The 14,479-nt window shown below is 38.9% G+C and overlaps 1 protein-coding gene across 1 annotated transcript; it reads left to right on the forward strand.

Annotated features, from left to right (window-relative positions):
* Positions 1-77: 77 nt before the first annotated feature.
* Positions 78-7,533, forward strand: srgn (serglycin). The gene is made up of 4 exons (XM_075462375.1): positions 78-265; positions 1,896-2,037; positions 6,405-6,661; positions 6,760-7,533. Exons 1-4 carry the CDS (start codon positions 211-213, stop codon positions 6,864-6,866), a joined length of 561 nt encoding a protein of 186 aa, XP_075318490.1. The 5' UTR covers positions 78-210; the 3' UTR covers positions 6,867-7,533.
* Positions 7,534-14,479: the final 6,946 nt, after the last annotated feature.

Genomic DNA, 14,479 nt, shown 5'->3' on the forward strand with positions numbered 1-14,479 from the left:
TAACGCACAAGTTTCCAGTGTGGATGTTCAGCGTTTTGTGCGCGCAAGAAGACTTCAGGAAACCATGACGCACTCAGAGGGCTGAGCTCTTTTGAGGGGAATTTGACTGTCTGAGCCAGTTAACACTTACTCCTCACCACGCCAAGAAGCTTCACATCGGCGCGTAGTTAATTGACACTGCTGTTTTGTTAAAGAGGGACAACTTTGAGGATGAAACTGATCCTGCTTCTCCTTATCTCCTGCCTCGCCTTACATAACGGAAAGGGTAAGTCGACCATTAGAATCTACTTTTGTAGCTCTTGATGCAGACAAAAACAAAAACAAGCAGTGTAGCCCAGTAGCCTGCTGTCTTTGGGGATAAGACTCGTTTGACACCCAGCCAACTAAACCGTTTGCTGCATGTGAAGGCTGTAAACATCTCACGGAGCTGAAAACTTGGAGGTATTCCAGTAAAAAAAAGAAGAAGCAAAGAATAAGAAACTTCTCTGGTAACCGACTCTCTGTATTAGTATGATGGGATTCCAGTAACTTAATATGACTCATTTACTCAGAGCAGGGCTTTGTAAATTATCAGAACCCCCCCCCCCCTAAAAATAACCCTAAAATCCGAGAGTTATCCTGGCCGGTTTATTGATCACTTATGGTTTATTTATTGTCTGTGCCTCACCATCACATGATGCCATGATGCTGTGGTAAAACTGTGTAGAGTCCCTGCTGGTTTATCTCACACTGAAACGGAAAGAGAAAAAGGCGTTTAATTTCCGACTTGTTGAGCTCTGACATTTTTTCGGACTACGCCATTTACTAAAATAGAATATGCAAACTGAATGGGGAAAGTAGACCGGATTTGTAGATATCTAATACATTGTGACTCGTGTCTACTGAATTGTAGGATATTACCTTTATTTATATTTTTGCTTTGTCCCACATATTATGTGTTTTTCCATTATTTCTATATTTTTCAGTGAAAACAATAACAACTTATCATCGTTTAAAAGACATTACACGTATACAGTGCCTGCTTTGTTGTTCTTCTTTTGTAATAAGTTGGTTTACCAGCTTTACCGGGAATTTCAGAACTAAAATATGGTGTTAGCCAGAAGAATCTATACAATAACTCCATGTTTTATTCTAATGGTTAGAAAAGATGTACAACCAAAAGCAATACAAGTGCTTTTTACAAATATATATATATATATATATATATATATATACACACAGCAGCAGATTATCATGAGGTCAGATACACTTATTGACTTTCCTGAAAGCATATTATCAATTATTAATCACCCACAACTCAAACTAGTGGTCAAAGAAAACCTGCCATCCAAAACATACACTTTACAAACAATATCAGAAATTACAAGTCTCCATAATCAATGGTGATAGTAGATTTTAAAACAGTTATATTTTTTTTCATTTACAATCTCTAAAGAAACGTTCATAAATTCACAACAGACGGACACAATTAATTCAATAATCAAGATCAGTTTCGTGGAGGAAAGTTGGTTTATTGGCTTTTAGCGATGAAACGCTTAAAGCTGAACATGGTTTTAACATCAGCTGAGCTCCATAGCCAGTGTGTGACAACATATTGAGAAAAAGCTGCGGGTGATGTCGATACTTCCTGTTCTATAACATCGCTGAAGAGAAGAAACAGCCATCGGGGCCCATGAGACCAGCCGTTACTTTACTCTGTTGCAAAACAATGGTGTAACCTCTGAAAGACTCCAAACGTGGAAAAAGAAAGGAGAACACATTGTTGCATCACCGTTCCAGATGACGTCTCCCAAAAAAGACTCTGGCTGCAGTAAATTGTTAATGTAAAAGATGCAGATGGGAAAACACAAAAACTGAACATCAGTGGATTTTTTTCTCTCTCTTTCTCTCTGTAGGAGCACCGAGGACAGCTGTGTATAAGTTTGTGAGATGCAATCCCGAGGGTGACCAGGCCAACTGTGTGACTCAACAAAGTCCTGAGATGCCATGGAGTTCAGACCTACCGTCCAAACTGCCTGCCTCTACCGCACAGTATCTGTAAGTATTCAGGCATGTAACAGTGAGAGTGTTCGGCGATGCGCAGGTTTATTTGATTTGAAAGTTGGTTGGAGGACGAACGGAGCGTCTCGGTGTTAAAAGAGTCTGGAAAGCCAAAACACAATCATCATACAATGTTGCTCTCAGACAAATGCAGTTGTTCGATATGGAACTGCTCATGTTGCATTGGATCTTTTACATTGATTAACCCTCCAGTGACACAGTCTCTAGCTGTGTGTCTGCTTGTGTGCGTTCATGCATTGTCTGTTTGAGAGAGAATTTTAAGTGTGAGGTATGAGGCCAAGAAAGGCAAAAATAGAGGACGTGGAGGCATAAAGAAGGACAGAGAGAACAAAAAAGAAGGTCGAGCTGGAGCAAGAAAGGTCTGAAGGGCTCATGGTTTATATCCAGTTTTATATGTATTGAGTATTTACTATTCAAAGCTGTTTATTTGTGGTCATTTTAGCATCATTTTCACATAGTCTGGAAATAATGGGATTGTTTTTTCTTGCTCATTTTAACTCCAACTAACCAAAGTTTCTGTCCATGCTCCAAACAGCAAACATAAACTAAACTGCTGTTTGAAAAAATTTAATATTGATTTCATTTGTTGCACGTATGTGTGCGAAGGGACTGCTTGGCTAAAAAAAAAAGGAGCTTTGTGTAGCGACGCTTGCGCTCTGCATACTGCAGACACTAGTAGAGAGGAAGTGCAGTCAGCCTTTGTTGAAATGGTCTACCAAGACAGATGTGTGACGATGTGGGAGAAAAATTCTCTCATCATTTTTTACTGTTTTGTTTCTGTCGTATTTGTTGGTTTGCACGTTTCTACTCTACATGGTGCAGAAAACAGCTTGTATGTGTTGTCTGAGATTACCAGGATCACACTGCACTGTGTGACATAATAAAAGCAGAGGCAACAATTGAGGAGGCAGAAAAAAGTGTTTGTCTGTCTGTGATGCACTTGATGAGCTTGCACCATTTAGGGAACAGCAGAGTCCAATTTGATGACTCCAAACTGCTCAGATGTTAACATGAGAAATCATTAGGATTAAGCCATACCTGATCAGATCAAACTATAAGACTCAGTGAATATGTGTCCAACATCACATCCCATACACCACAGGACACCACAGCGGATTTGTATGGCCAAAAATATCAGCGCTGCTTTGTTGGTACAAGAGGGCCCGAAAGTTTTTAAGGCTAATTAATGATTTCAAAGTGAGTCACTTTTTCTTTGTAGCAATTTCTAAAAAAAATGGCTTAGCAGTTAAATCAAAAACACTCGTGTTCACTCACAGCTTGAACACAGCTGTGAATAACGTTCTCCCTACTATTTTGGAGGATATCAGACTTGTAAATGAAGTATTTTTTATGGTTTGATGAGGGAATTCCAACCATCTTTCTGGTTCAGACCCTCCAGATTGTTCCATTTAGCTTAACTTTATCAAACTTATGGTACTAATAAGTCAGTATAGAACTGCATGTGTGTGTTTTATGTGTGTGCTTTTGTCATAAATCACAAGTGAATTAATTTGGGTTTAAATATGAAAAAAAGAGTATCACAGTCTTGGTCCTAACCCTCAGTTTCCTCTTTTAGAGTTCCTCTTAACCATAAATCCTTTTAGATGTTGACCTTGTGTTTCAAAGTAAGAAACATTCTAAATATTTTTTTTTATCCAATTAGAGTGTTTCTGAAATCACAGTGAAGGAATTTAAGTTGCTTATATCCAGATTACAACTATGAAGCTTCAATAAATAATTCTGTGAATTGCAGATGAACAAAGTAAAGTCAGGAGGGATGTAAAAAGAGACGGTTGAATTGAATGGCCACAAAAAAATGAAGCTAATTGCTATGGTGTTTCTGTGTTGTTAGTGAGGTTGTTATCTGGCCTCCATCATTATTCCAGCTTGTTGGGGCTTCAGCAGCAGCCCTCCCTTTTCTCAGTTTGCTTTGAACAGGAAGTCAAAGGGAAGTGTTGAAAGGAAGTGGGCTGTGACGACTGGCGGGCTGCTACTTCTGGTCCATTGTTTTTATATGTAAGGTTGCACCATGGTTGTCAGATATTTGAGAAGAACCTGCAGAGCTGCAAAGAGTGCTACATTATTCTGCTCAAATAAATGTACAGTTCCTATGGTGAAAACGGCACTTGTGAAAGGAAGATACCTTTGACTACTCAAATAAAAATAAAAATGTTCTGTTTTGAAAATCTACGGGGAGTAAAACATGACTTTTTGATATGATTTGTGACCGTTCCTGTGAAGACAAGGCAAGGGGATGTATTTAAATTACAGTACAATTTCTAAATTCCAATGTTCCTGGTTTGAATCGTGGGTTCTTTCCAGGTCGCCAACTTATTCCCATAGAGCAGCAACACGTATGTTAGGTTAATGTGTGATTCTAAATTGACCCGAGTGAGTGCGAGCATGAGTGGTTGTTTGTCTCGTTTGTCACTGTGTGGGCCCTGCAAAGGATTGAATCTACTTTGTTCCAGTAACAAGAGTAAATTGAATTTGTTACCTTCACTCTTGAGAACCAAGTTAGATGTAAGCATTATACAGTAATGCAGTCATTAAACTTTGACCCGTGAAAGAATCCCTGTCAGTCAATAAGATCAATCGCTGACTCTGTAGGTCCTCGCTGCGTTTAAAAATGCTGAACCATATGCAAGAAACCAAAACTAGTAGAGTTAACTCAGAAAAGTGCGCTGACACATTGGCCCTTACGGCTTTCAGATTCACTTTAAGAGAAAGTGTCAGTTTAGAAGTCTAAAGTCTGAACATACAAGGGGTTTTCACTTATTGCAACTTACCCCCCATTTAAAGCAATGTGAGGTCAAACTTCAACAATCAACGTGATGAGGCGTAAGAAATGTCAACATGGGGGTCGGATAGATGCCAATCAATCACAGTATACACTCATGCTCAATTTAAGTTGTGTGATCCTGGCAAAATGCACTTGTAGTGACTATTTGTCTATGAAAATAATAATAAAATAAAAAACTTTTGTCTTAAAGGTTACCAAACTAAAATTAAACAGAACTCAAATAGTTACTTGACGCACTGTGGGTTTCTGGTTTACGCAGTAAAAAGGTCCAAAAACGTCAAAAATGTAGTTCATCGTGGGTTTATTCCGTGTTTGCAGGCAAAACAGAACATGACAAGCTTTACAGGATCCCTTCTTGCCTCTCCTGCTCTGATTCCTGCCCTTGCTTCTGCTTGCCTCACCTGTTCACCCACTGATTGACGAACCGACAACTGAAAACTGCTAAATGGTAAAAAAAAAAAAAAACGTGACCACCCAAGTGCGCCCAGAGCTCCATAAAACCCAAGTATTTATGTGAAACGCCCATTTCCCAAACAAAAAATGAATTAAATTAAAGCAATACTATGTAACATTTCTACCTTAAAATAACAGCTTGAAAAAATTTGTGTGGCTAGAATGAGTTTTAATATTACGATTGGCCTGTCTCCTATGCCCTTCGGGGGTCTGAGTTGGAAAAACTGCGCTATGTAACTTTGCTGGAGCGGCCCGGTGGCGGCCCGGGAGCTGAGCAGAAGTACTTTGACTTGCTTTCTGGCACACCTACCGCAAAAACAAATAGACCCCTCTCACGCTCCCAGGTACATTTGATTACTCTTACCTTCTTGGTCGACATAGCTTGCACCTTCTAACTCCTCGCCGGTTCGTCAACAAACGTGAAAAGTGAAAGTGAAAGGGTGTTATATTTACGACAGTGTAACCGTACATTACCTCCAAGCCTGTAGGGGGAGCTCCAGAGTGGGCTTTTTGAGAAGTTACATTGTATCGCTTTAATTACAAACTAATTTATCCTAAACAACTCAAATTAAACTAAAATGCTAATTATCAACCAAAAAACTAAGCAAGTAATATAAAATAAATCTAAATTCTAATACTTAACTAGAAATAGAGAAATAGCTCCTACAGCACTTTTGAGTTTGAGTAGTGTGGCTGCAGGCTGGGGAAGTCAGGAAATAGCATGGGTGAGAGTAGCCAGTGTGGTTAGTGAGCTGTCAACAACATAGTAAATTAAACAACAGGAACAACCTCCGTCACGAACAGCATCGCCTTTCTCCTCTGCAACTGGATTTGTATCATTTTTGTCGAAAGAAGAAAAGAATCAAATAGTGTTTCTGAATGACAGATCAAAGTTAGCTGAGAGTTATGAAAAAATGCCATTTATATTTGACCTCATCCCATAGATGTATTCAGAGTTTGCATTCGAGAGAAGCATTTACAGGTTTACATTAGAGAGCATGAATTCAGAAAATTATACAACAGAACAACAACTCATCCGTGCAACTCAGAATGAAAGTCAGATTCTGACTTTGGCTTTTGTTTTCAGAGAGGTGGAATCTGTGGAGGATGAGAGTCCACAGAGGGAGGAGGGAGACGAAGTATACGAGCAAGAGGAGATGGAAGAGGAGGAAACACCGATAAAGAGCGAGGACGGAGAGTCACCTGGCATGTTCCTGAGTGAGGAAGGTTCTGGTAGCTATGAAGGTTCTGCAGTAGACGGTCCATACTATGCGGACTGGGCCACTCCAGCTGAAAGTGAGACAGGCTCTGGCGAGCACTTGGAAAAAATCGCCCTACGCAAAGGTATTTTGAGGGTAAAAGATTGGCACAGATTCAGTAGTCTCTGAGTCTTTTTTCTGCTTCATGTAGTTTGAGCTGTCGTTTTCCTTTTCTGTTCATAGATGAAAATGTGAGAAGCATGAGGAAATTGTTCCCAAGCATTCCTTTGATTGGTGAGGCGAAACCCACACAGCAGGACCTCGAAGAAGACCACCTTCTGAAACTGTAGACGCATTCACACGACGAGCATCTATTTTAACTGCCCATCTAGTCAGATAGTAAAACTTGTATTGCAACACCACCTGGTGGACAAAGATAGTCACACAAAGGCCAAAAATACTTTCTGGATTCTTGGTGAGATTGTTTAGTCTGTTAAAACAGATTCCAATTTAAACAACTGGTCAGCATAAATTATTTTTCGTCGAAGCTGACTGTTATCAATATTTTTGCTTTCTTGTGGAAAACAAAACTTCCAACCTGCTTTGTAATACTGTAAAAAGTCAACTTTACCTTGAAATCACGCAAATACTTGTGCAATAAGATTACACCTTTGTCTATGCATTGCTCATTTGTCCAGCTCCCCCCATTTTTTTGGAGGGATTTGTAGGCCACACAGAGACATTTTTCCATTATTTGATCCCCTTCCCTCAAATGTTGTGAAACTTTACGCTTAACCAGGAGGACGATGAAGCATGTTCTGGTTACGAGGCTGGACAAGAGAATTTTGAGGACACAAACCCCTTAGAAATGGGTTCACATTCTCTTAACTAATACAAGCCAAAATATGTACAAGAAATATACATAAATTTCAACTATAGACTGTATGTGATTTCATACTCCACACTGTCTAATGTGCATCTGGAATACTTCGAACAATAAAGGATTATAACAAAGGACTTACTGTGTGATTTATCACAACTATGTTGTCATTGGAATTAACGGGCTTCTTCAATGAGCTTCGTCTACTGCACAATTAAAGACAATTATAATCAGAACAAACTGATACACACGATAATTTGAGAAGAACCCTACATATTGTTAACCTTATTACTCAACAGAATACAGAAGCAATTCTTGTTAGCCTAGACGCCGAGAAAGCGTTCGATTCGGTGAGATTATCCTTTCTATATAGGGTGCTAGCAAAATTTGGCTTCCACAAATCTCTCATAGCAATATTCCAAACCCTCAATGATAGTCCCACAGCAAGAATTAAAGTAAATGGTGCCTTATCTAGATCCATTACTCTGGAACGAGGGACAAGACAAGGATGCCCTGCCTCCCCTCTCCTTTTCGCCCTATTTATTGAACCACTGAGTCAGTGGATTAGGCAAAATGGCAATATTAAAGGGATAAGAATGGATGATGACGAACATAAGCTTGCACTATTCGCAGACGATGTCATAGTCTATTTATCACAACCCACATCAACACTCCCCAAATTGATGGACACACTACACAGATACGGGACATTTTCAGGATACAAACTAAATGTGCAAAAAACCCAAGTACTCACCTTTAACTATACCCCAACTGACCATTTATTAAAGGATAAGATCGGTTTTTTGACATTGGGCCCTTGATTTCACATTATAACATGATGTTCTACTCACCCCTGCTTGTTGTTGGTCATTTGGAGCTGTTCCGAAGATATTCGAGAGGCGTCTGGCTGCTCTCTTGCGATATTCGGCCATGAAACGGTTTCCCATGGGCAAGCTTATACAGGCACAAACTATGCTGTTTATAATTTATTAATTACTGTACACTAGCACTGATAACGTGGAGGTGCGTCGCTTACTTAAAAAAATCCGGGTTATTGTAATTTTGATTTTTTCGTCGTAAATTGGGTGTTACTGACTTCATCGTCGTGCTACTGCCACAGACAGCCCACAGACCTGCTGCCTATTTATTCATTCGGCTAAAATTCAAAATTAGTAACCCGGATTTTTTTAAGTAAGCGACGCACCTCCACGTTATCAGTACTAGTGTAGAGTAATTAATAAATTATAAACAGCATAGTTTGTGCCTGTATAAGCTTGCCCATAGGAAACCGTTTCATGGCCGAATATCTCAAGAGAGCAACCAGACGCCTCGCGAATATCTTCGGAACAGCTCCAAATGACCAACAACAAGCAGGGGTGAGTAGAACATCATGTTATAATGTGAAATCAAGGGCCCAATGTCAAAAAACCGGTCTTATCCTTTAAGGAAGTATGACCTGAGATGGGATGCAAATTACATAAAATACTTGGGAGTTAATATTCCTAAGGACATTAGAAAATTGGTTGATCTGAATTATACTCCTTTAAACACCAACATTAGAGCAGACCTGCAAAGATGGACACTCATCCCTTTCCTGAGTTTAAATTCTAAAGTTGAATCCATCGGAATGAACATACTTCCAAGATTATTGTACCTTTTTCAAGCACTTCCAATCAAGGTGCCTACCAATCAGTTTATTGAATGGGATAAGTTAATCTCAAGGTTTCTGTGGCAAGGCAAGAAACCTAGGACTAGATATAAAACTTTGCAGTTGGACAAGGGAAAAGGAGGTCTAAACCTTCCCTGCCTGCGTGACTACTTTTACGCAGCCCAGTTAAGATCTTTGGTGTGCTGGTTCAGCCCCTCTTATTCAGCCAGGTGGAAGGATATTGAAAATGCTATCTCTGGTGAGATGCCTCTCGCAGCAATAATTGTGGATGGTGAATTACAGAAGAACATGCTAAATCAAAACAACCCCTGGATAAATACAGGCTTGAAGACTTGGCAGAAGATAATAAAATTATGTAACATTGAAAAGCCACTCAGAAAGCTGAAATGGTGCGCATTTGACACTGACTTCCCCCCAGCTAAATCAGATGCCAGATTTAAAATGTGGAATGAAAAGGGCTTAACAACTTATACCACCTTTGCACCGAGAGGGAATCTGAAAAGTTTTGAAGCAATGCAGAATGACCATGGCCTGCAGCGTCAAGACTTTTATAGATACCTCCAGGTCAGGCATCATTACAACCAAAATATAGCTGGAACTCTAGAGGCTGGGGAAAAGGGGGTATTAGAAGTGTTTGAAAAAGCAATTAGCTCACAAATGTGTTTCAAAGTCGTTTCTAGAGTGTATAGCAGCCTCCGTAGTGCTAACTCCGACGATACTTTTTATATTAAAGAAAAATGGGAAAGGGAAAGTAAGATACAGCTCTCAGCTGAGAAGTGGGAAAGTCTTTGTATTCTGCAGTGGGAGACCACATGTTCTAATTCTTGGCGAGAATTTAGTTGGAAAAATCTGTCCAGATTCTTTATTATCCCCTTACAACAGCGTAAACAAATACCCAATGTAAGATGCTGGAGAGCTTGTGGACTCATTGAGGTAAACCATTTTCATGTTTTCTGGGAATGCCCTGCCCTAGCAGCATATTGGTAAGACATACACACACACATGGAAGCTGTTTTTCAGTTCAATATCCCATACAGGTTTGACACAATGTTTCTAGGAAACATTGAATTTGATGACTGGGACCACAACGATAAAAGACTACTACTGATGCTTTTAGTTGCAAGTAAAAAGGCTATTACTAGAAGATGGTTAAAACCAGATCCTCCTAAACCAACTGACTGGTTAGATGTCATTCTTGATATATATGTGATGGAAAAAATGACATACTCACTAAGAATCCAGATTGAAAAATTCTCTAGAATTTGGACCAAGTGGACTGAATATATTGCATGTATAAGAGAGGATTTTTGTTAGCTGAAGGCGTTATTTTGTTTTATCCTCTGTCTTTTTTTCTATTTCTCTTTCTCATTATACTAACATTTTCTAGATGTACCTATTGAAATGGAATGTAAAGTGTAAGCTCCCCATGTTCATGTTCTTTATCCTTATCTTTTTTTCTTATTTTCTTTTTTAATTTCTTTTTTAATTTTTTCGTTATATAAAAATGTATATATCTATAGGCCATAACCTGAAGATTGATTGCAGTAACGTATACATTTACTTGCCTCAATAAAAAAAAATGTTGACAAAAAAAAGAAAGAAGGCAGTCCAAGAAACCTGTTTTGAATTTGGGTGTGAATGAGGCTCAGACTAGGTAGTATTATTTAACATTAAATGGATGGCTCAAGGTCAATTGATGAATTCTGATATAATCTTATAAATGTTAAGATATTTTGGTTTTATTTGATCAATCTTGGTTTTCTTGTGTTCATTACTTTTATAAAACTGATGTAATTGTTTTTTTTCCACGGTTTTCATTCTTCCCGAGTATTACTTCACCACCTATTTTTTTCCTGCCCAAGTCTGTCCTTGATTTTTTTGCTTATTTTTTTGTGGGCCGTGTTCCTTGGACCCTGTGTCCTGCAGGGTTTTTAGTACTACTCTGTTATTTTTGTTTTTTCTTATCCAGCTCTCTTATGTTTTGCTTTAAAATTGTACTTCTGTCAAATGAGTTGCATTGCTATACAGGTATAACATGGTATTAAAATGTACAATTATCATTTTCATTAACGACACTTTTTTGCAGTGTCATAAAAATTGTAAATACAAATGGAGAATCTCACTCATTTGTGCATATTTTTTCTTATCCCCTATCAGACTTGTCCACTTGAATCACAAACTCTTCATAGTTTCATAATAAAGTGCTGACTGATGTGTTAAAAAAAAAACAAACAAACAAACTGATAAAACACAAATACTCTTAAAATACATTTATAGTCTATTAACACGCTCAATAATAAGTCACACATACATAGATATGATAACTGAAAGAACCTCTTGCAAAGGATTCCTGTAGCTGCTTAAACACTGATTAAGGGCAGTTTCTGGATTTCTTGCTTGAACTTCTTGCTCTTCAGGTCATATTACGGCATCTCTGTCGGGTTGAAGTTAGGACTATGACTTGCCAATGCCAAAACAGCGACTTTTCTTTTCAGGCCTCACCTGAACTTTATTTCATAGCCTGCAGTGCTGGCAGTCTAAGACACAAATTTCTTGGCATCATCTTAAATTGTTTCCTCACTGGCTGGATGGCATCCAGGTCCTGAGTTGCGCAAGAAGCTCCAAACCAGGAAGCACACCTGACAGCTGGGAAGAGTTGACTTCGCTCTCACAGCCACCAGACTCCATTGACATTAACTCTTAATTTTATTGAACTTTTATTCAATTGAACACACCTCTCCTCAGCTGTGGTGAGATAAACAACAAGCTACAGAGTGCCAAGGATCTGTCTACAAAGTGCAACACCCTGCTACAAAATATTCACTAACTCCGCTCCAACAAGTCTTAATGTCACTAAAATCATTGCAGACATCAATGGCCTCCTGCTGGTTCTACAACATCTGGAAGGAAATGCACTTATGATTTCTTGTGACCTGAAGTTCTTTTGCCTACCGATGTTGAACGCACTTATTGTAAGTCGCTTTGGTTAAAAGCGTCTGCAAAATGACCGTAATGTAATGTAATGTAATCTATTGCCACATTCAATTCTTTATTTATATCAGACACAAGTGCATGGTCCATATCACAATATAAATACATAGTAAAAAAAAAATAAAAAAATAAAAAAATAAATAAATTGTAAAATAAAAGACAAGACAAGTACACAGCCATCAGGCATATAAGCACTCTCTCCAGTGTCGCCTAAGCTTAGAAGAGAACCTCAGAGAGCTCTTAGTTGGATTTACTAAAGATTCAATTATACTATTTTGAGAGCAATCCAGTCGGCACATAAATGTATACATTGCATTTCTCAGGACTGCATCACATCCAGGGACATTGGAGTGTGCAAACAGGTAGCTTGCACTGGACCATCTAGGTAACTGCATCAGTAGTCTCATAGTGTCATTATATGCAACTGTGAGCTTCTGGTAGCTGTTTTTCTTATATTTCCACCACAAGTGGGCAGTATACATGGGTGTACAGAAGGCCCTGAACAGAGAGCATTTGACATTAAAAGAACACATACTAAACTTGCGAAGTAGCATATTAGCCTGGGCATACAATTTACGTCGTTGACGGTATATATCACGATCATCACAGAGATAATCTGAAATTATATGACCAAGGTACTTAACTTCCTTGCACACCATAAGTGGACTATCACACAGATGGAAAACAGGGAATGTCATCTTCTTATCCTCTTTACTCCTCACTATCATGACATTGCTCTTCTTTGCATTGAATTTAATGTCATACAAAAGACCATATTGAGTGCATACCTTAAGAAGTTGTTGTAAACCAGCAGTACATGGGCTCACAATGGCCAGGTCATCTGCATACATGAGATGGTTAATCACAGAGCTACCAATTAGACAGCCTGTAGAACACAAACTCAGCTGGACTGATAAGTCATTCATATACACATTAAATAGTGCAGGAGATAGAAGCCCACCTTGGCGGACAGCATTTGATACGTGGAATGGGGAGGATATTCCACACCCCCATTTTACACGCATTGTCTGGTGGCTGTACCAGTACACTAGGATCCTAATGATGACCTTAGGCACCCCTCTCTGCTGTAATTTCATAAATAACTTACTATGATTGATTCTGTCAAAAGCCTTAGAGGCATCAAGAAAACACATAAAAACAGTAGAGTTCTGGTTCACATATTTGGCAACCATTTCCTTTAAAGCAAATACGCACATATCGGTGCCATGTTTCTTTTTAAAACCAAACTGATTATCTGCTGTTACTAGAAAAACATCAAGCCTTGTAATGAGGACCCGTTCTAGAACCTTGGAGGGAATACTAGACAGTGCTATTGGTCTGTAGTTGTCTATACTATTCAGTTTCCCTGCTTTGTCCTTAAGAACTGGAACAAGCAATATAGACAAAAGTGACTCAGGTAGCACTCCATGGATAAGGAGCCCAGTAAAACACATTGCTAAAAGAGGACAGAGTTTCTTGCTGCCATACTTAAGGTGCTCAGCACAGATTTGATCCATGCCACACGCCTTATTATTATCTAGTGCTGATATTGCTTCAAGAATTTCTTCAGGTCTAATTACAAAGTTTTCAGTTGAATCAATGCTATTTACTTCAAAGGGATCATGCCTAATGCAATTAAACAGTTCTTGGTAATGCTTACGCCATTTCTCAACAATATTGTCAGTACCTGACACCCCTTCTATATCAGAGGGGAGAGAGGTTTTGCAGTTGTTCAATGCTTTAACCTCTTTCCAAAAGTCATAATAATCATTATTCTGTAGCCTATTAGCAAGTGCATCAGCTCTCATGGTGCTTTCATTCCTCTTGATAAAACGAAGAGTATACTTTAATTTAGCGTTTGTGGCCTTTTTACTCTGAAACAGGGGACCTTGTCGTGGCCTACCTGCATCACACCAAAGTTTAAAAGCCTCTCTGGCTACAGTATGTAGATCCCTAACATGTTCATTCCATCCAGGTTTGGCATTACTATGTATTTTACCTCTCTTTGTAGTTATAGGGGTGCTAGCTGCAGTAAGACTGCTGACAATGCCATCGTACAAAGAGCATAATTCACGCCCATGGTCAGCATTCTTACAATTCATGTCCTGGCACAGCAATGAATTTTTAGGTAAATCAATTAGACCCAACAGCTTGTCAGTAGAGGAGAAGTATTTGTACAATTCTTCCTCAGATACCTTTAACCAGTCTAATTTTCTAGCATCACTTGCATCATTGTGTGGAACCAAAGCAGGAACATTTTCAACATTCAGTGTCATAGATATAGGCATATGATCAGAAATGGCCAAGTCATACTTAATCTCCATATTAACCACTGAGGAATGAGCATCTGCTGTGCACACCAAATGATCAAGCCAGGAGGTAGTTTGCCAAGCATCACTCACATAAGTAAAACTACTGTCAGG

The sequence above is a fragment of the Odontesthes bonariensis genome, chromosome 1 (genome assembly GCF_027942865.1).
Source record: "Odontesthes bonariensis isolate fOdoBon6 chromosome 1, fOdoBon6.hap1, whole genome shotgun sequence".
Taxonomy (NCBI): Eukaryota; Metazoa; Chordata; class Actinopteri; order Atheriniformes; family Atherinopsidae; genus Odontesthes; species Odontesthes bonariensis.